The 19,963-nt window shown below is 40.0% G+C and overlaps 3 protein-coding genes across 11 annotated transcripts in view; 2 read left to right on the top strand and 1 right to left on the bottom strand.

Moving 5' to 3' along the window:
- ARID4B (AT-rich interaction domain 4B) overlaps positions 1-5,899 on the bottom strand; it is a 148,046-nt gene extending 142,147 nt beyond the window's left edge. For 4 of the 5 annotated variants that reach the window (XR_012001063.1, XM_072755938.1, XM_072755940.1 and 1 more), the window contains exons 1-2: positions 5,439-5,899; positions 4,594-4,648 (exon numbers count right to left, since the gene is read on the bottom strand). Coding sequence is in view for 4 of the 5 variants with exons in the window: in XM_072755938.1 (XP_072612039.1) it covers positions 4,594-4,599 (6 nt within the window). In the remaining variant the exon portion in view is untranslated. The remainder of the gene's footprint in view (positions 1-4,593; positions 4,649-5,438) is intronic. The other variant, XM_072755939.1, reaches the window with a different exon arrangement.
- A 309-nt stretch (positions 5,900-6,208) lies between these two features.
- On the top strand, positions 6,209-17,433 carry GGPS1 (geranylgeranyl diphosphate synthase 1). 3 transcript variants are annotated; one of them, XM_026008720.2, is made up of 5 exons: positions 6,416-6,441; positions 6,984-7,097; positions 9,031-9,131; positions 14,418-14,488; positions 14,724-17,433. In XM_026008720.2, the coding sequence occupies exons 3-5, from the start codon at positions 9,062-9,064 to the stop codon at positions 15,483-15,485; spliced, it is 903 nt and encodes a 300-aa protein (XP_025864505.2). In that variant the 5' UTR covers positions 6,416-6,441; positions 6,984-7,097; positions 9,031-9,061; the 3' UTR covers positions 15,486-17,433. The 3 variants fall into 3 exon arrangements, with proteins under 3 accessions (XP_072612037.1, XP_025864505.2, XP_072612036.1); XM_072755936.1 differs by lacking the exon at positions 6,984-7,097 and having other exon boundaries at positions 6,209-6,441; positions 14,724-15,791; XM_072755935.1 differs by lacking the exons at positions 6,416-6,441; positions 6,984-7,097 and adding an exon at positions 6,547-6,861 and having other exon boundaries at positions 14,724-15,791.
- TBCE (tubulin folding cofactor E) overlaps positions 6,233-19,963 on the top strand; it is a 110,993-nt gene continuing 97,262 nt past the window's right edge. The window contains exons 1-2 of one of the 3 annotated variants that reach the window (XM_072755928.1): positions 6,242-6,441; positions 6,984-7,097. The gene's annotated coding sequence lies outside the window, so the exon portion shown is untranslated. Of the gene's footprint in view, positions 6,442-6,983; positions 7,098-15,879; positions 16,017-19,963 lie in introns of those variants that run through there. The other 2 variants (XM_026008719.2, XM_072755929.1) reach the window with 2 other exon arrangements.

Below are 19,963 nucleotides of genomic sequence, written 5' to 3'. Positions count from 1 at the left end.
AAGCCCTTTATTACACCTCAACTAAAGTTAACACTTTCGGGGGATCCCTGGGTGGCTCAGCAGTTTAGCGCCTGCCTTTCACCCAGGGCATGATCCTGGAGTCCTGGGATCGAGTCCCACATCGAGATCCCTGCATGGAGCCTGCTTCTCCCTCGGCCTGTGTCTCTGCCTCTCTCTGTGTCTCTCATGAATAAATAAATAAAATCTTTAAAAAAAAAAATAAAAAAATAAAGTTAATACTTTGTCTTTCTGGCACTGTAAGCTCTTACTCTGATTATGCTTTGTCTTCACAGCACATCACCTTTTTTTTTTTTTTTGGCATGGTGTCCATCTATCCTAAAATGCAAAGTAAACCCTACGAGGTTAAGAACTCTTTTTTTGTTCACTGCTGTATCCTCAATACCTAGAAGCATATCTGGTACATGGAGGGCATACAATGATCTGTTCAGTGACTGAGTTTGCAGACTGAAGCAGCAAAAACACATTCTTCAGTGAAATATGTACTCATCCAGCATACTTAAAAAAAAATTACAATAAAGAATTAGCAATTTAGACAAAAACCAAGTCAATATTTTACAAATTACCCGTTCATCAAAAAGACCACAAATTCATAGGACAAAATACATATGCTGCATTATATATGTAAATCCTTTCAAATACTACAGTTTAAAGTTAACTATGAAGTTAACATTCACACGGAATTAACCAAGCCTCTGAGTTCTCTTCATCCTACCTGATTCCTTAATCTTACATCTTAACTAGTATATGTGGACATCACACAGGTCCCTTCAATACTCAAAACCCTATACATCTTTCCTCAATGCCAATATATTTCAGTTGACAATAACATCCATCTCATGCCCCAAGAAACTTCCATCTTCTTCCCACCCCAGGGTTAGTTACTAGGTTCTAAATTCTGCTTCCTAGGTATCGTTCAAGCCCTTACCTCTCACTTGGACATCTCACTTGGAATCTCCAGATCTTCCATTCAGAATACGTCTAATATTCACTACAATACCACCAAAGTGACCTCTCCATAAATCCACCAACTTTACTCCTTTCAAACAACCTTCAGTGGTTCCATGTATCTTTCAAGAAAATTTTCAACTCCCTAACTTAGCCTATCTCCCATCACTGCCCTCCTATTCCCACTCCAAATACATTATGCTTTACATTAGGCACAGTTAACTAACAGTTTCCAAATACGTCATCTTGGTTTTTTCCATTTTCCTAGATGCAGTCCCCTTTCTGCCTCAAACGCTTTTTTACCTTTCTTTGCCCAATCAAAACTTTAACACTTAGCTTAGATGTCAATTCTACCAGAGAACTTTCCATGACTGATTTAGATGTCCTCTTCTGTCCTCCCACAGCACTTACCACAATTACTGTATAGTGCAGTCAACACTCTTATAATTCAGTATGTGCTGTTGTGCTTTATTTTTCTATGTCTTCTACTGGATTGTGAACTCCTTGAGAGCAGATCTAATAGCTTACTGACCTTCATTCCACACTGACTGATGCATGCAAGTTGTTGTTGTCAAATGAATGATTTATGAAAGGGGGTGGGGGAAGAGGAATAAAGAAGAGAAAGAAAAAGGGTAGATGGAGTGACAGTAGACAAAGGAAGGCAGAGGGAAGAAGTGAATAAAAAGAAGGAAGAAGGGGAAAAAGGAAGGGAAAGAAAGAAGGAAAAGAGGAGCAAGGGAAAGAAAAGGGAAAAGGGAGAGGGGAAGAAAGGCATAGAGGGGTGAGAACACGCACATAAGCAAAGGGCGTTTGTAATCGATCCATTATTTTTATGTGTTCTGAAGCTAGTGATTCCTGAAGAGTATGGTACATCTGAAAAAAACTCCATCTCCCCAAGCTTCTAAGCACAACCATCTAAATCACTTATCCCATAAAGATTCTGAAATCTCTAGCCTCTCCAGCTTCTCCCACTTAACTTGAAAATTTACTGCAATGTAATGAGAGATGTTAATAACATGTACAATGTATAAACAAGAAAACAGTTTTAGTTAGAAAAAAGTAGGAAATAAATCTGACATAATTAAGTCTTGGAATCACTTACAAACTTTTAATAATCTAGGATTTCCTGATAATGTGCTATTACTGACACTGGAAGATCTATAAAAAGTATAAGAAATAAATCCAATATAACCCCAACATCATGACCTATGTTAAGAACAAAACTGCTTTTGTGTTACAGTGCTATTTCTCAAAAACACACTGGGCAAAAATATTACAAGACAGAATACACTAGTGAGTAAAGGGACTTTATTTTAATAAACTCTTGAATACTACAGCAAAATTGTTTCTAAAACACGTAACACTTTAAATGATATATACATTTTTATTTCGGGACCTTAAAGCAACAACCAGAAAAGTATTACTAAACATTCTTTCAATGACATCAATAGACTGTCACTTAATAAACTTTAAAAATTTCTTGTGACTAATAAAGCAGATAATAAAAACCTAAAAGCTGCCTCAAAGTACAAACATGTTTTGTTAGATCTGATAAATAGCATAAATCCTCCTATAACTCAGTTGTCATTACAGTTTACAAACAGGGAATACAAAAAAAAAAAGAAAAAAGAAAACTTAAGCCTAATATAATCACTACTAAATACTTTTTGAATTGCAACTTTGTTAAAGCAAAATACCAATCATGGGCAGCCTCTCAATATTCACCATGTAAGAAATTAAGTTCCAAGAAATGAGCTAATTTGTAGTACTGCTGACTGCCAGTGTACTCCCATTGAGAAGGCTCACTATATATACAGTAACAGGAAGTTCTTCTTGTATAAAATTAGAAATTTTCTTTAATAATTCCTTCCTTTCAACATTACTAGTACCCTTTTTCAAAAAGCAATAATAATGGAAATGCTAAGCACTTAAAATTACTAGTTCTAAAATAACACCAAAAAATTTGCATTTGCCAAATACTATGAAACTTTTAAGGCTAAAGTTTCCAACGTACTTTCATTTTTTAAACATGCAAGTTTAAAAAAAAGGGAAATGAAAGGAAGAAAAGGCAAGAAAAGAAAATTTAAATCTTAAGGACCTCCAACTTACTACATTTCTTTTAATCAAACATTAACAGAGTACCTAAGATATACACCGGGAACTACAACAGATTGCAATACCTATCACAAACTAAATTCTTTTATTCAGCTTCTGAATTTATTATATGTTATTCAACCCAATGCCTTTCTTAAGAAATTCTCACCCCCCCCCCAAAAAAAAGAAATTCTCACCCAATCCCAAGGAAGATATATGGTTTTCCTTAAAAAATTAACTTGTCACTGTTTTATACAGGTCACAAGAGTTATAGCTAGCATCTGTGAATAACAAAAGGGATTTGTTTCTGAAACATCATTGATTGTATTTTTCATTTACATGAAGGTGAGACAGAAAAATTCAGCAGGTATTTTCAGTTTATAGCACCCCAAACTCAAGAAGAAAAAAATCTAAAAAAAAAAAAAAAATCTACAACTAAACTTAATTACTTTATATAGCTGATAAATATTTAAGTAGTCACAGCTTTTATTTTCTTCCATAAACACAAGCATTACAAATTTTCATTTAGATGCAGTACTATAAAAGCAGAAAATCCTAAAAGAAAACTTGTTTTCAAATAATTCCAAGGAACTACCAAAAGTAGACATTTATGTTTTCACATTTCTATACTTGTGAACACACCCTACCCTTTCAAGCACTTCTGAATTTGTCACGAATGAAAAATATCTCCAGTCTCTAAGTTCCACCAGTTGAATCTAGACATGTCAGATATCTAAGGCTTTTTATTCTCCGATGTATTAAAGATTGACAGCATTCAATTACATATACAAAAAAAAAAAAAAAAAAAAAACCCAAAACCAACCTACACTTTCTTTCCTTGCAATAATTTCTTCCACGAACTAAGTAAATTCTACTTTTTACACACTATCCTCCATTCAGTTACATGTTTATATTTAAGAGGAACCTGGCAATGGGTTTTCTACATCAATCCACACTGGTTCTATTACAATATCTGACAATTTACCGACTAAAAGGATCAAAGAAAAAATAAACCAAATAATCCTAAATCCCAGGAAATACAAGGAAAAACTGAGGTGTGTAAAGATTCTCTTCAAAAATCTCTCGACTCAGATTATTTTCATAGCTTACCAAATAGGTCTTCTGCTAAAAACTCACAACACTGTTCACACAATAAACGAGATTTTCTTTCATCAGTGTAATCGATAGAACCACAATACAGTTCAGTTTCTAGAGTCAGATTACTTGACCTGCTTTTTCTGTTTTACCTTTTAAAATACTTTATTTCATGCAATTACTCCTGCCTTACCCTGCAAGAAGAGACGGTCTATATGGGAGAATCATGCTCAGTGTGACATCCTATAAGTGGCCCCAACTCCACAGCAAAGCCGACAGAGCCACACCAGCTGACCCCCATCGTCTTCCAGGAAACGGGCTCCGGCACCCCGCCACCAAACACACCTTCCTCGGCAAAACTCGGAGGCCCCACACACGGCCTCCATCAAACCCCCCTGCTCTGTAACCCCAGAGGTCGGTTTCCGTAAGCAACCCTACCTTCATGATGATTCCGGGACCGCGATCCCCTCGAAAACACCAGATTCACCTGCACCTGGAGGGGAAACAAAGACACCCAGTCAACACTACAGGCACCCCTCTGCACCGGCGAAGCCCGAACCCCGAAGAAAGAGCCGTAGCGGGCGTCAGCCCCGGAACCACGACACGCCGACGAGGGGGCTCCCCGCGGCCTCGCCAGCCCCGCAAACCGAGCCACCTACACAGCTCGGCAGCTTCCCGTCCCCATTGTCGGGACCCGACGGAGTTTCCCGTCTCCGACAATGACGCCATTTCTGTCAGAGAAGAAACTCACAACAAGCCCGGGGGCCGGCGCAGGGCCGGCTGTCCCCACCGGGGGCCTCTGGGCCCCGCCGAGCGGCTCGGCGCCCCATAGGGTCGCGCAGGCCCCGGCTCCAGGGGCCCCGGGTGGGGGCGGCGGGAGGCCAGGCGGGCCGGAGGGCCGCGGGCAGGACGACCCACCGCACAGCCGCTGCCCACGTCCCGTTCCCAGGCGGAGCCCCGACAAGTGCGAGCGGGATCCCCGGCGGCCGGGCCGCGGGGGCCGCCAAAGGACCGAGGGGCCGGAGACTGCACGGCCCCCCGTGCCGGCCCGGGCCCCCCACCGCGGCCCAGAGCCGCTAAACCGCTGAGTGTGCGGCCGCCAGGATTGGGGGCGACTCGCACTCTGCAACTGCATGGGGGCGGGGGCTCCCGGGAGGCCGAGGCCCCGAACCCCAGCGCCCGGCGAGACACCGAGCGATCGTCCCCCGCTCCTCGGCCGGGCCGGGTGACTCCCGAAAGGACCCCCCTCACGAGACAGCGAGAGCCTCAGAAAATGCCCCTACCTTCCGCGGAGGCGAGCTCTGACCCTGGCACGTCCAGAGTTCCCTCCCCTACTCCCCCCCAAAACCAGTAGGCCCGGGGGAGAGATGGGGGAAGAAGGGCGGCGGGTCCAGCGGTGGCTGAGGCTGAAGCTCCGGCTCCTCCTCCTCCCGCGGCGGCGACTGGTACCTTTGTTTGGCGGCCGCTCGGGCTCCCTCGCTGGGGGGAGGGGGGGACGACGAAAAATCCCTCCCGGACTGGAGGTCCGGGCCCCGAATCGCGCTGCCCTCCAGAGGACGGCAGCGCCAGACCCTCTGCGGCTCCCTCCGGGCAAAGGTCCAGGCGGTGGCCGTGGCGGCGGCAAGCTTAAGCTCAAGACTCTCCCTCCGCTCCGGCGCCCGAGCTCCTCACTCCGGACTCGACTGACGGGCAAACATCGCTCCCCCCCCCCACAGCGCCCCCCTCCCTTCTCTCTCCCCTCCCCTAGATGCTTGCCCCTCCCCTACCTCTTTCCCGGATGGCCTCTTAGACGACCTCGGATTGGCTAGCGTTCTTTAGAACCCGCCTATATCCCATTCTTATTGGTCCTCGGAATACAAACAACGACGCCATTTTCCCACCACTTCTATGGAAACTGAAAGTTACTCCTCAAAGCTTGCCGGGAAGTGTAGTCCAACCTCTGGGGCCAATGCGCAAGCCCTTGCCCAGGAGAACTGCAAGACCCGCAATGCCCCGCGCCTGCGTGGGCCGAGGAGCGAGGGGGAAGGAGAGGAGGCGGGGCGCCAAAGCAGTGGGGAGGCGGCGACGACGCCTGCGCAGTGTGACCGGGATGGCGCATTTTCTTGCATCGAGTAATGCAGTGTCGCTGGTGGCTGAGGAGGGTGGAGAGTTCTGTGGTGAAGCAAGGGGAGGGACCCATGTAGACGTCAGGCGGAGCCTTGGTCAGAACTATAAAGTGGGCAGTTGATGCTCGGTACTACTACTCCCGGACCGGCAACGCGGAAGTTGTGATATCACCGTTGAACCGTGAGCGGCTGTGGTGGCGGCCGTTGGGGGGGGGGGGGTGGGGGAGGGAACCCGGATGGGAAATGAGGGCGGGGGAGGCTGGAAGGCGGGGTCGAGAGGAAAGAAAGAAAGGAGGGTGAGGACCCGGATGCTGAACCGGATTGTGTATGAATTTTCCGTACTTGCTAGAGAAGGGGAGGAGCGGTAGGTGATCCAGTGCGGCGGAAGGGGGCATCTGAGCGGAGAGGAAGCCGGAACCTCACTGACCCTGCGGGCTTCGTACGAGTAGGAGAATCGCTTGAAGCGGTTTTGCCAAGTCTCTTAAAAATCTGCCTTGAAGTTATTTAAATCTATTGCTTGTATCTCGGGCAGTTTTCTTCAGCTCTGTCATCTCCCAAAGTTTGCGTGGAAGGATTCACTGCGTTTCACAGCCAAGCTTACGTTTGTATATCACTGTTTAGCAATTTTGAAACCAGATCATTGCCGGGGTGTGGGGGAGGGGGGAAATTGCATGGTATTTTTGTCTTTTTATAGTGAAAGCGTATGCCGATTTCATCCTCTAGCGCGTTTCCGTTGGCTCATTCAGTCGTTCACAAATTTGTTGAGTGCCTACCACGTAAAAAAACGGTGCAGACAGGAAGTAAAGTGGACACACGAGTGTGACATTGGTAATAGTGGTGAGTAATACAAAGGATAGTTACGTGATGCTTTAATAAAATAGGGGATTTGGCTTAAGGGAAGTAAAGTGAGAATCGCGCTAAGAGTGAGTTAGCATGAGTTAACTATGGAAAGAACATTCCAGACGGAGAAAATAGCATGTTGGAAAGCCAGGTATCTAGAGGGAACTTTGAAAGTTCGAAGAACTAACGTCGTCATCGTCCTCATAAAAAGATAACGTGTGAGGAACTGAAGGGGGGGAAGAAAGCCGGAGAGTCGTCCGATCTTTAAGGAGCTTTGTTCTTACCTAAGGGCAAAGGGATGTCTTCGCAGGGTTCTCAATCGGTAGGGAAATAGGGCCAGATCTGAATTTTGCAAAGATTCCTGGCTGAAGAATAGAGGTCTGGATTAGAGGGGCAAATGCAGGGAGCCCCAACCAGGCAATTATTTCAATAGTAGTCCACACAGAGGGGACAATCTGTTTTTATTAATATTCATCCGTCAGTTGTGTGAACAAATTTAAGGCAGTTTTCCTGTTTTGAAAGGGAGTAGTTTCAGACTCTCTCACAGATCCATTCTGTAGTCATTCAATCTAAATAAAAATAAGTTAGTATATTTTGTGTAACACTAATGCCTTTTTATTTGAATCTAGTATCTGATGGCTGAAATTTCCGGCTATAATAAATAAGAGTCCTTTGCATTTAAAAAAAAAAAAAAACAAAACAAAAAAACAGGTAGGGCATAGGCCACAGTTTGTAGAACCCATTAGACTTAAGACAAAACATTACTTTTCAATACCTAGAAAAATTGCGGTTCCTCTGTTTTCCCACCACTGAGAATACTTACATATAAACATCCTCTAGGAAAGGAATATTAATTGACTCACTTGTTAAGTGAGTGTTCTTACGGTAATTTTTTAAAAGCCTTAAGAATTGAAACACAGGGGGATCCCTGGGTGGCGCAGCGGTTTGGCGCCTGCCTTTGGCCCAGGGCGCGATCCTGGAGACCCGGGATCGAATCCCACGTCGGGCTCCCGGTGCATGGAGCCTGCTTCTCCCTCTGCCTGTGTCTCTGCCTCTCTCTGTGTCTCTCATGAATAAATAAATAAAATCTTTAAAAATAAATAAATCACAGGAAAATACTGTGTGTGTGTGTGTGTGTGTAGATACAGGGTAATATTTTTGATAATTGCATTCAAGTTAATGCACATGTTAAATTAGAATCTTTGAAATGGGTTGATTTCTTTATAGAAAGTAGGAGAGAGGAGTTTTTGCTGTATATTTTAAATATATAAAATTTATTCATCTTAATGCTCACTGAAAAAAGTATGTTTACTAATTTATGTAATCAATTAAATAATAGGATCTAATTCTTTGGATTTGTTTTGACAGTGATTTGATGTCAACAGTTTAAGCTTTTATGGTTGAGTAAAATAAGAAAGGCTTAATACAACTTTTATAACTAAGGAAATCACTTAGAGTCTAGGTGAACTTTGACCAATGAAATACTTGAAGATTTTCCTTTTTTTTTTTTTCCCTTATAAGAGGTAATCAACATATATAGTTCACCCATTTGAAGTACATATGTTAGTATATTCACAGGGTTGTGCAACCATCACCACAGTCTAATTTTAGAATATTTTAATCCCTACGAAAAGAAACTTCGTACTCCCTATTCTTCCTGCCCCAATGCTAGGCAATCTCAATCTACTTTCTGTCTTTATAGATTTTCCTATACTGAACATTTTGTATAAATGGAATATAATTTGTGGTCCTTTGTGACTGGCTTCTTTCACTTAGCCTGTTTCTAGATTTCATATATGTAGAATTTTCTTATATAAAGCAAAACTGAAAGTCTGCCTGCACAAAAACTTTACCTTGAGGTACAAATTCCTTTGCATTTGAAACTCAAAGTTAATTTAGTTAATAAGATTATATTTCTCCTTTTTCACAGATCAGCTTATCAGCTTTGAAATTTAAAAACAATGGAGAAGACTCAAGAAACAGTCCAAAGAATTCTTCTAGAACCCTATAAGTATTTACTTCAGTTACCAGGTAACTGTTTAGTTATGGTCCATATAGGGTCTTGTTATAAAGTAGTGGTCATTCAAACACTAGCAGACAGAAAAGATTAGACTTACCAGCTCTTAAGATTTCCTCTTTAAGGTGATACGTATGAGAAAAATGACAAATAGAACGTTTTAGTTTTTTTGTTCTTATAAGGGACATTTTAAGCATCCTTTTAAAAATCTCCAATGTGGGGTGCCTGAGTGGCTCAGTTAGTTAAGCATCTGCCTTTGGCTCAGGTCATGGTCCCAGGACGCTTCTGAGTCCCACATCAGGCTCCCTGCTCCTCAAGGAGCCTGCTTCTCCCTCTCTGCCTGCTGCTCCTATCTCTCTCTGTCAAATAAACAAAAATAAAAATAAATTAAAAACAAAATTAAAATATACAATTGTACAATATAACTAAAAATACTAAAAACTTTTGAGTACGTCATTGGAGGTTTTATTCTTTATGGATGAAACACATTACCCATTATTTAGATATTAGAGGTTTTTATGCCAATTGTTGTAACAACATAAAGCTTCACTCTACTTTCCACATTCTCTGCTGTCATACACACTGCATTTTTTAGGCTACTTGTTCCTTTAAGAGCCACATAGTAATGCATCTCTAAGTCACATTACTTGGAAACATAGTCCACATTACTCCTATAGCAAGATGGATCACCTGAACATGGCTTATTACAGTAACACCTGCCTAGTCATGTATATGTGCATGTTTTCTTTGGTATTTTTGTAACTTGATTTAGAAAATTATAACAGCAAATAAAAATTCATATATATAAGTGTGGGTACTCATAATAAAAATTCATTCACAAACCAGTTACTTAAAAATTAGAATGATCTTATAGAAATTATATAGAAGGTGGTAAGTTAGTTGACAACCATATAAACCTATTTAGCCTAGAGGATAGGTAACCTATAGACCAATGATGTTCCCAACTCAATCACAATAAACGCTTTCATTTCTATTCTAAAGTGCACACCTTTCTTTATGAGCACACCTCAGTGGTAATACGTGTTTCTGTTTGTAAGCCAGGAGAAGATAAATAGGCAGAAGAGTAGTAGCTTCCTAGCTACATCTTGGAAGCCATCATGATTAGTGTCATTTCTATTCTGGTAGACCTACGTGCTAATGCCAGTGTTTCAAAAGAATGGGGGGAACCGTCTACTCCCAACTCAAATTCTACTCAGCCATATTGTCTGATATAACTCACCAAAGATTATTAAATGAAATATAGTTGACAGCATAAAGATACTCCATAATACAACAGAAGCAATATAAGAGGATCCCAAATTTGTTGGATATAAATTAGCTTTCACTATGATGATTCCAGAGACAAAAAATAAGTAAATAAAACAAAATCCTTCTTACAAGTTAAAATCCAAACGTCTTAAAGATGAAATCTTCAAGAGCCAAAGGACAAAGAAGACATACTTTTTAAAAAAACTTTTAGTCAGTCTGTTACTATTTTTAAATTCATTACAAATAGGTGTACAAATAGTACACCTCTTTATTGCTTACATGCAGGGCAGATAGGGCAGACATCTTCGACTGCCTTGCCCTTGGCATGATGCTGCTGTTTTTTGACATATAACTGCACAATGATTGTAAGTATAGCTCAAAAAGTTATCCAGGGAGGCACCTGGGCAGTTCAGTCGTTTAAGCATCTAACTTCAGCTCAGATCATGGGATCAAGCCCCATGTGCTCAGCAGAGAGTCCACTCTCTCTTAGTCTCTGCCCACCCTCGGATCCCCCACCCCCATTGTACACTCAGGCATGTTCTCTCAAATAATCTTAAAAAAAAAGAAGAAGAAGAAGAATCAAAAAACACAAAAGAATGAATAATGCAAAGGGAAGCTGCCTGCAATTTAATATTTAAGAAAAAGCCAAGAGGCACCTGGGTGGCTCAGTCAGTTAAGCATCTGACTCTTGATTTCAGCTCAGGTCATGATCTCAGGGTGGTTAGAGCAGATTCTCTTTCCCTCCCTCTGTCCCGTTCCGTAAAAAAAAAAAAAAAAAAAAAAAAAAAGCCAAGAGACCCCTTCTGAGTGATATTTAGTGGTAAGTGTAACTACACTTATTTCAGGGTCTCCCACTGAGAAACATGGTGATGTTTCTCCTACATTCTACCCATCTGTTGTTGGACTTGTTTTGTAACAAGTTTGCAGATACTGGCTAGAACTGGGCTGTGGTAAAACATGTCAGCTGTCAGTGCTGTGAAGAGTCTAAAGAGTGTCTCTGTTCTGCTACTGTGTAAAGCAAAGACTAGTTACATTTTATCAATAATGTTTACCTGTGTAATGAACATTTTTTAATCCTCTGTAAATGTTACATCTGTAACCTTTTTTTAATCATTATCTTGAAATAGGTAACATTAAGCCATTAGATAACATTTAAAACTCTCATTAGTTATCTCACTTTTTAAAAAATCAAATATGATCTTTCATCCATGATAGAACGTAACCTCAAAAGATTTTCCCAAAGAAACAGAAAACTGTAGGGCACCTGGCTCAGTCAGTGGATCATGTGTCTCTTGATCTTGTTGTAAGTTCAGGCCCCACATTGGGTATAGAGATTACTTTAAAAATAAAAATCTTTGGAGTGTCTCGGTGGCTTAGTCGGTTAAGCATCTGCCTTTGGCTCAGGTCATGATTTCCGGGTCCTGAGATCAAGACCCCTGTCAAGCTCACTGCTCATCATGCTCAGCAAGGAATCTGCTTCTCCCTCTCCCTCTGCCTCTCCACCGCCACCCCCCAAGCTGCTCATGTTCTTTTCCTTCAAATGAATAAATAAAATATTTCAAAAATAAATAAAAATCTTTAAAAGAAATAAGGAGTGGGGGAATTGAGTGGATAATGGGCATTAAGGAGAGCACTTGATGTAATGAGCATTGGACATTGTATGTAACTGATGAATCACTAAATTCTACCCCAGAAACTAGTAATACAGTGTACGTCAACTAATTTGAATTTAAATACATTTTTTTTTTTTTTTTTTTTTTTTAATGGGCACCTGTTAAGCATCTGGCTCATGATTTCAGCTCAGGTCATAATCTCAGGGTTGTGAGATCAAGTCCTCATCAGACTCCATGAGGAGTCTGCTTGAGATTCTCTCCCTCTCTAAAAAATAAATATTCTTTTTTTAAAAAAAGAATTAGGAAATAGCATTATGGATAATAAGGCTATTTTTCACAGAGAACTTTAGAATTTCTAAAGTAACTTTAAAGGTGGGTAAGACCATTTGATCTGTTGGAAAGTTACTCTTGCTAATGAAAGATTATAATAATTAACTGTTAATATTAGGATTTTTCTGAAATTTGTGAAGTCAAATGACTTTTATTTATTTGCCCTAGTGTAGGTCCTCAGGCCAAGAGTCAATAATGTTAAGGTCTCCTGGAGACGCGGGATCGAGTCCCACATCAGGCTCCCTGCATGGAGCCTGCTTCTCCCTCTGCCTATATCTCTCATGAATAAATTAATAAAGCCTTTAAAAATAATAATATTAAGGTCTTTTAAAGAGGAAAGGTAATTGGGAGGCACCTGAGTGGCTCTGGGTTTTGTCAGGCTCTTGATTTTGGCTCAGGTTGTGGGATCAAATCCTGCATTGCACTGCACTCAACATAGTCTGCTTCTCCCTCTCTCTCCCTCTGTGCCCCTACCCCCACTCATGTGCACTCTCTCTAAAATAAATCTTTTAAAGGAATAAAGAGGAAAGGTAATTACTGTTTGTTTCTTTTAATTTTGAGGAATCTCTATGACTAGCTCCTGTTAGAAACTATTTGGGGCCTTAAAAGTATCAACCCAGACCCCAGAATCTGGTGAAAGGAAAAAAATATTAAAGCACAACTGCAGGGATCCCTGGGTGGCGCAGCGGTTTGGCGCCTGCCTTTGGCCCGGGGCGCGATCCTGGAGACCCAGGATTGAATCCCACATCAGGCTCCCAGTGCATGGAGCCTGCTTCTTCCTCCGCCTGCGTCTCTGCCTCTCTCTCTCTCTCTCTGTGACTATCATAAATAAATAAAGTTTTAAAAAAATAAAAAATAAAAAAATAAAGCACAACTGCATTACCTGTAAGTTAAGCCATTTATTGTGCTTTTTTTTTTATGTATATTCTAAAGTGAAAGGGGAAATGTGGTTCCACGTTCTTTCTGTCTGTCCATCTTTTCAACTTGTGTTTTAAAGCAATATGGGTTATGTTGCATAGTTGTGCATTTTAAGAATAGCTCATATTGGCTTTTATTAAACTAGAAAGTAGATAGAAAGTATAAAGTACGTAGCTGCTACCGAGACCATTGCTTACCTTAAAAGTTAGTAGACAGAATATACTGCTTCTTGAACCCTAAGAGATCCTTCCCTTTTAGACTTCTCACAGAAAAATACAACTTTCTTTCATTTGGACATGTGATGAAAATGAGTATTCATTTGCTTGGGTGATTGGTGCTGGGAAAATGTAGGTCTTAGAAAATACTGTTTTTGTTCACTTAAACTTTTTATGTAACTTTTTTTCTGAAACCTCATCTGAAATTAGGGTGTTACTATGCATTCACTCTAGCAGGAAGCTTGTAGAATGTTATTAAATGAACTGGTTGGGGTTTTTATCTACCATTTCTTTATATGTGGGCTAAAATGACTTCTATTGATTACTACTACCCAAAGACCTCTTGAGCTTTCCATGTAAGAAAATGATGAAATTGAAAAACTAAGTCAAAATTAACTTTTGGCTAAGTTGGGATGCTAAAAGGGAATACTTCAGGGAATGGTCATCTCATTTTTTGATAGGAAAGAGGCAGAGCTGTACAATCTTTAAAACCTTAATTTAAAGGAATTGTAGATAATTTTAAGAGGTAATTTAATGAGATTTTATTGAATGCAATAGCAAATTATATTTCGTTAGAAATGTCTATAGTTCTCTGAAAAGGAGTGCTAATTAACTGCCACTAACAAGACTGGCTTATTTTTCAAAAAAGGAATGAATTAGATCATAATTCCTAAAATGCTATTTCATTCCAAAATTGTTGATACAAGTTAAGATGAAAGGAATGGCTTACTAGTAGCCATTTGAATACTTTAGAATCTCTTTTGCCCTAATTTTTTTTTTCTTTGCCCTAATTTTAAAAGACTGTGAGCTTTTAGAATATGAAGGCAGAGGGGGCAATAGGAACCCAGCAGGGATGGGGCTGGATTCAAGTCTGAACAGCTTTCCAGGAAGTTTCTAAATGTTTTTTATAGCTGAAATACTAATTTTATTGCCAAATTTTATTCTTTAATTTTAGGTAAACAAGTGAGAACCAAACTTTCACAGGCATTTAATCATTGGCTAAAAGTTCCAGAAGATAAGCTACAGGTATTTAGCCAAATCTAACCTTGTTCTTAATCCCTAACGAATTAATAGGTGTCACATAAAATACTTCTTGCTCTTAATTGAGTTTAATGCTGATAAATGTATTATTTTATATTGAGATTGCTATATAATTACTCACTGTAAAAACTAAGGAATCCAAGACTCTCATAACGTTAATTAAATACTAGTGTTTTGAATACCTCAAATAAAATGAAACTGTCATTGTCTTTTTTGTTAGATTATCATTGAAGTGACAGAAATGTTGCATAATGCCAGTTTGCTCATCGATGATATTGAAGACAACTCAAAACTTCGACGTGGCTTTCCAGTGGCACACAGCATCTATGGAATTCCATCTGTCATCAATTCTGCCAATTATGTATATTTTCTTGGCCTACAGAAAGTCTTAACCCTTGACCACCCAGATGCAGTGAAGCTTTTTACCCACCAGCTTTTGGAACTCCATCAGGGACAAGGTCTAGACATTTATTGGAGGGATAATTACACTTGTCCCACTGAAGAAGAATATAAAGCTATGGTGCTGCAAAAGACAGGTGGACTATTTGGATTAGCAGTAGGTCTCATGCAGTTGTTCTCTGATTACAAAGAAGATCTGAAGCCACTACTTAATACACTTGGGCTCTTTTTCCAAATTAGGGATGATTATGCTAATCTACACTCCAAAGAATACAGTGAAAACAAAAGCTTTTGTGAAGATCTAACAGAGGGAAAGTTCTCATTCCCTACTATTCATGCTATTTGGTCGAGACCTGAAAGCACCCAGGTGCAGAATATCTTGCGCCAGAGAACCGAAAATATAGATATTAAAAAATACTGTGTACATTATCTTGAGAATGTAGGTTCTTTTGAATATACCCGGAGTACTCTTAAAGAGCTTGAATCTAAAGCCTATAAACAAATTGATGCACGTGGTGGAAACCCTGAGCTCGTAGCTTTAATAAAGCACTTAAGCAAAACGTTCAAAGAAGAAAATGAATAATAAGCCATTCTTGATTAGGCCTGGTAGCTTATTGTAGTTGACTATTTTCTTGTCTTTTAGCCTATCGCTTTTTTAACAACTTGGACCAAGCTGTCAGTCTCCAGAAAGTGGATAGGGGTGATGTGAGTGAGGTTATTTCAATTTATAACCCCTTTGCACAGATAATCATAGTACAAAGTTGAAGGAATCAAAAGGAACCACATTTAAATAGGTTTTATTTGAATGTCAGAATGTGCTGTGTTTGGACCTTATGGACAACTGCCACAAACGTTCTGTTGATTCCGTCAATAAAGAAAGAAGACTTCAGCTTCCAGGAATTTTTATCCAAATACTTCCTAACTGTACTGTGTGGGCAGTTCCTCATTTGTCTACCCCAGTTCCAGCCAGTGACTCCTTGGGGCCAGTTTCTGTAGCTAGCTAGCCCAGAGACCACTGGACCTCCTCTTTCTTCCTAAATGTTGCTACTTAGAATATCTCAGTCTCCTCTTGGAAACTCCCTCACTAAAGTCTTCCATGAAAAAGCTGACTATGGTAAGCATTAAGCAAAGGGGGTCCTTTTTCTTACCCCCTTCCTTTTTTTCTTCCTCCCTGCCCAGCAAATTTTGCTCTTTAACCAAGGAGTCTCCACTTAATGAAATTTATATGCTAGCCCAAATTCATTCTTTTTTTTCCTTTTAATCTGTGACCCAAAACATTACTATCTGGATACAGCATTGTCTTTCCATTTAGGAAGGGGGAAAAAAAAGTACATGGAAAAAGTATTCTAGGAAGGAGCCTTTATTTAAGCTTTTTTATATTTTCCTATCAGTAGTAAAAATCATAAAAGAGCTGTTTGCAAGGAGCTTTTGCTTAAGTACAAAAGCAGAGGGAAATACTCTTTTCCTTGCCATTCACGTCACCACTCCCCCTTGAAGGCAGTTGGTGCTTGAATGGAAAGGGAAGTAGGTATCTTTAATCTCTGTGATTAAAGGAATGAAAAGCGTTAACCTGAGAGCTAGTGACTGACTGAAAAGTAGTCAAAGCTATGCTATCAGGCACTAATTAGCTTTATAGTCCTTTAACCCTGACTCTCTATCCCTTTTGTGTAATTTCCACCTCCAAACCCCTGGAACCATCTGTGGCAATAAGAGGTAAGGGAGATAAAAACAATCACCCTGATTCCTTCATTTAGAAGTGTTGCTGACCTCTCAAAATGAAACTTTTCCAGAAACCTTGCATTCTGCTTGAGTGGTTCTATTATATTAAATCAGAACTAATCACCATGTCCTTGTATGAGAGATTATCACTGAAGCCCTCAACCTAAATTTTTGAAAAGTTGATTCCATTTACTAGCTTTTAAAGTCATTTGAATCTTCCATTTTAATTGATATAAAGAAAACTTAAAATCATGGGTATTTATGCTGCATTATGGAAACTTGAACTTTGTGTTTATGAATCTGTTACTTAAAAGCTTAATGATTATTCAAGAAGATCTAACACTATATAGACAAAATATTTACCTTTAAGATGAAGGCTCCTTACCTAATCAAATTAAGTTTGGCCTGGTACTATTCATGATTCTTTGTCATTTGTATCTGGCCTTTGTTGATGACAGAAATGCTTGACCTTGAATTGGGGACTTTACAAAAAGCATCATTTGATCCATTAATCAAAAATCTATTCTTTTCACTTGAGCTGTCATCACAGTTTGTCAATACAGAAGGAAAACAATGTAAGAGTAGTTAAAAGTTTAATAAAATATAGTAATTTATCTACTTAGTTTTAAACTCCAGCAATTTTTTTTTTTTTTTGTAAAAAGGTATATCTTGGAACACAAGTAAATTGGGTTTTGTCATAGAGAAAACCTGTTTTAAATTTTAAAATGTTTTCACATTTTCTAGTCTATGGAGGTTCAAAATTTTTCTTTGCCAAAGCCAAAAGAATAAAGGCTAAATCAGGTTGCCATGAATCGCTTTCAGCAAGATTTTAAATCCATTAGCTCTTCTCTATTCCACTCTGTTAACTTCTTTTTTTTTTTTTTTTTTTTTTAAGATTTTACTTATTCAGGAGAGACACACAGAGAGAGAGAGGAGACAGAAACTTAGGCAGAGGGAGACGCAGGTTTCTCACAGGAAGCCCAATGTGGGACTTCATTCCCAGACCCTGGGATCATCCCCTGAGCTGAAGGCAGAAGTTCAACTGCTGAGCCACCCAGGCGTCCCCACTCATCTTCTAACTTCCTTTCTTCAACTGTGCCCTACAATTATTCACTTCAGGAAGCCTTTCAAGTGCTTTCTCAGATCACTTTCCATCTTCCTTTAGGCCCCTTCTCATCCTGCCAGTTGCCAGTCCTGGATGCTTCCAACCACCTGCATCTTTGCTCCTCCCACCTTCCTCAAAGCTGCTGGGGAGCCTTTCCAGATGCTGTTAACAACCATCACAAGTTAATATGTTAGGACCTCAGTTAAGCCATTTTATTGTTTAATCCTGATGGAGATTGCACATTTGTCAATCTAATGTCCCCTGCTTCTTTTCCAGTCTCTTCCCAGTTAATGGAAACTGCAAATTTTCCTCCTCTCTATTTCTTAGGTCTGTCTTCAAATTGTCTGCTTTCCATCTCGAGAAAAGTTGTTTGTCCTCATGCCCTCTGCCAAGCAAGCCCTCCTGTTCTTGATTCCCTCCCTTTCTGCCTCTTGGGGGTCTGTTCAGCCCCTGCCTTATGTCCTCAAGATCTATCCATTGGCTCTTTTTTAAATCAGTGTATTCAGAGAAAGGAAAAGGGGAAGGAAATGTACGTATATGAAGTACTTCTTAGGTACCCAGTGATTTGTTTTCTTCAAGCATTTGCTGAGCACAGCTGGGACCTTAAAAAAAGTTAAGCGCGTTGTTCTGTACAGCTGGCCTCCTATATGCACACTTAAATGTGTTTAAAAGTTTGGAAAGCACTCGTCTATTGTAATCCCATACACTCCAACCAAAGTGGTCTTTCCAAAGCATAATTTTGATTATCATTCTCATGTCTTACATTTGCTGTTTTTTTTTTTTAAGAAGGAATTATTTATTTAAGGATTTTATTATGTATTCGAGAGAGAGCATGAGTGGGGAGGGGGGTGGAGGGAATGGGAGGGAGGGCAACGAGAGAGGGAACCCCAACATAGGGCCCAATCCCAGGACCCTGAGATCATGACCTGAGCTGAAGGCAGATGCTTAACTGATTTAGCCACCCAGTGCCCCAGGTTTGTTTGTTTTTTCAGATTTTATCTGTTAGAGACCATGTGAACAAGGAGAAGCAGATGGAGCGGGAGAGGGAGAGAGAATCTGAAACAGACTCCACACTCAGCTTGGGCAGAGTCCAACACTGGGCTCAGTTTCACACCCCGTGAGGTCATCATCTGAGCTGAAACCAAGAGCAAGACACTTAACTGAGCCACCTGAGTGTCCCTCTTACATTCTCTTTGAATCTTCAGTACAGCCACCTGTATAAATCCCTTGGCATAACATATAAGGCTTTCCAAAATCTGATCTCCAACCCACCATAATTAACCATGTTTCCTAATGTTTCACACTCACCACACGGTTTAATTAAGCTCTGCCATAAAATTGTGTTCATCATTGCTGAGACCTATTTTCATTTGATTTGTTATTATTTTTCACTGGAGCTATCATCACAGTTTGTCAATACAGAAGGAAAACCATGTAATTGTTCAATATTTCAATGAAATTATTATCATTTATTCGTTACTATTTCCTGGATGCCTATATGCTAGATTCTTTGCTAGGCTTTGGAGATAACAAGAGTGATAAAGACACTATTCCTTACCTTTGTGATTTTTCTGGGATGGAGACTAGTAAATAAATAGCCAATTATTAAACCGCATTGTTAGTACTAGAATCAGGGCCCCTAATTATTTACTTGTCTGCCTCTCCCATTGGATTGGAAACCCATTAAGGGCAAGGACTGTTACTTAATCACCCTTGTATTCCCAGAAGCACTTAATAAATATTTATGAATGAATAAATCTACTTGAAACTAATCTCCCCCACCCCTCAAGGATGGGGGTTCCCTCAAGGATGGAACCCCTCAAGGGTTCCATTAAAATAACAAATGTGAAAAGATACCATAAACTTCAAATGTTAGTTTTTGTGTTAATGTGTTTCTACCTCTTAATTTTTTCTTAAATTCTTATTCAACGTTTTGTTCGCTTCTGAGCAGTTCGTAGACTGCTTACTGTTTTGTCCGTGATTACCATTTTTATCTGAAGCCTGACCTCAAATTCAAGTCCTATAACTGCCTAGTCACTTGATCTTTCCATCATCACCTTCCAGTAACATAATTAAAACCAACCTATATTTCCATTCCTATCCCTTTACCAATCCAGGCAATGAAATGAAACCACTTTACTGCTGCATTTTCTGTCACAATCTTTATACTTCAAGTGATCCAGGAATGTGGATTTTATTTACCCCCATCTCCTCCATCTCTCCAGTCCTCCCAAGTC

The sequence above is a fragment of the Vulpes vulpes genome, chromosome 4 (genome assembly GCF_048418805.1).
Source record: "Vulpes vulpes isolate BD-2025 chromosome 4, VulVul3, whole genome shotgun sequence".
Taxonomy (NCBI): domain Eukaryota; kingdom Metazoa; phylum Chordata; class Mammalia; order Carnivora; family Canidae; genus Vulpes; species Vulpes vulpes.
The sequence above is the reverse complement of the archived record's forward strand: the minus strand, read 5'-3'. Positions and strand labels throughout refer to the sequence as shown.

Coding starts and splice junctions, on each gene's coding strand:
- GGPS1 (XM_026008720.2), top strand. CDS start 9,062: ATGGAGAAGACTCAAGAAACAGTCCAAAGAATTCTTCTAGAACCCTAT. Junction 9,132..14,417: donor GTATTTACTTCAGTTACCAG/GTAACTGTTTAG, acceptor CTTTAATTTTAG/GTAAACAAGTGAGAACCAAA. Junction 14,489..14,723: donor TTCCAGAAGATAAGCTACAG/GTATTTAGCCAA, acceptor CTTTTTTGTTAG/ATTATCATTGAAGTGACAGA.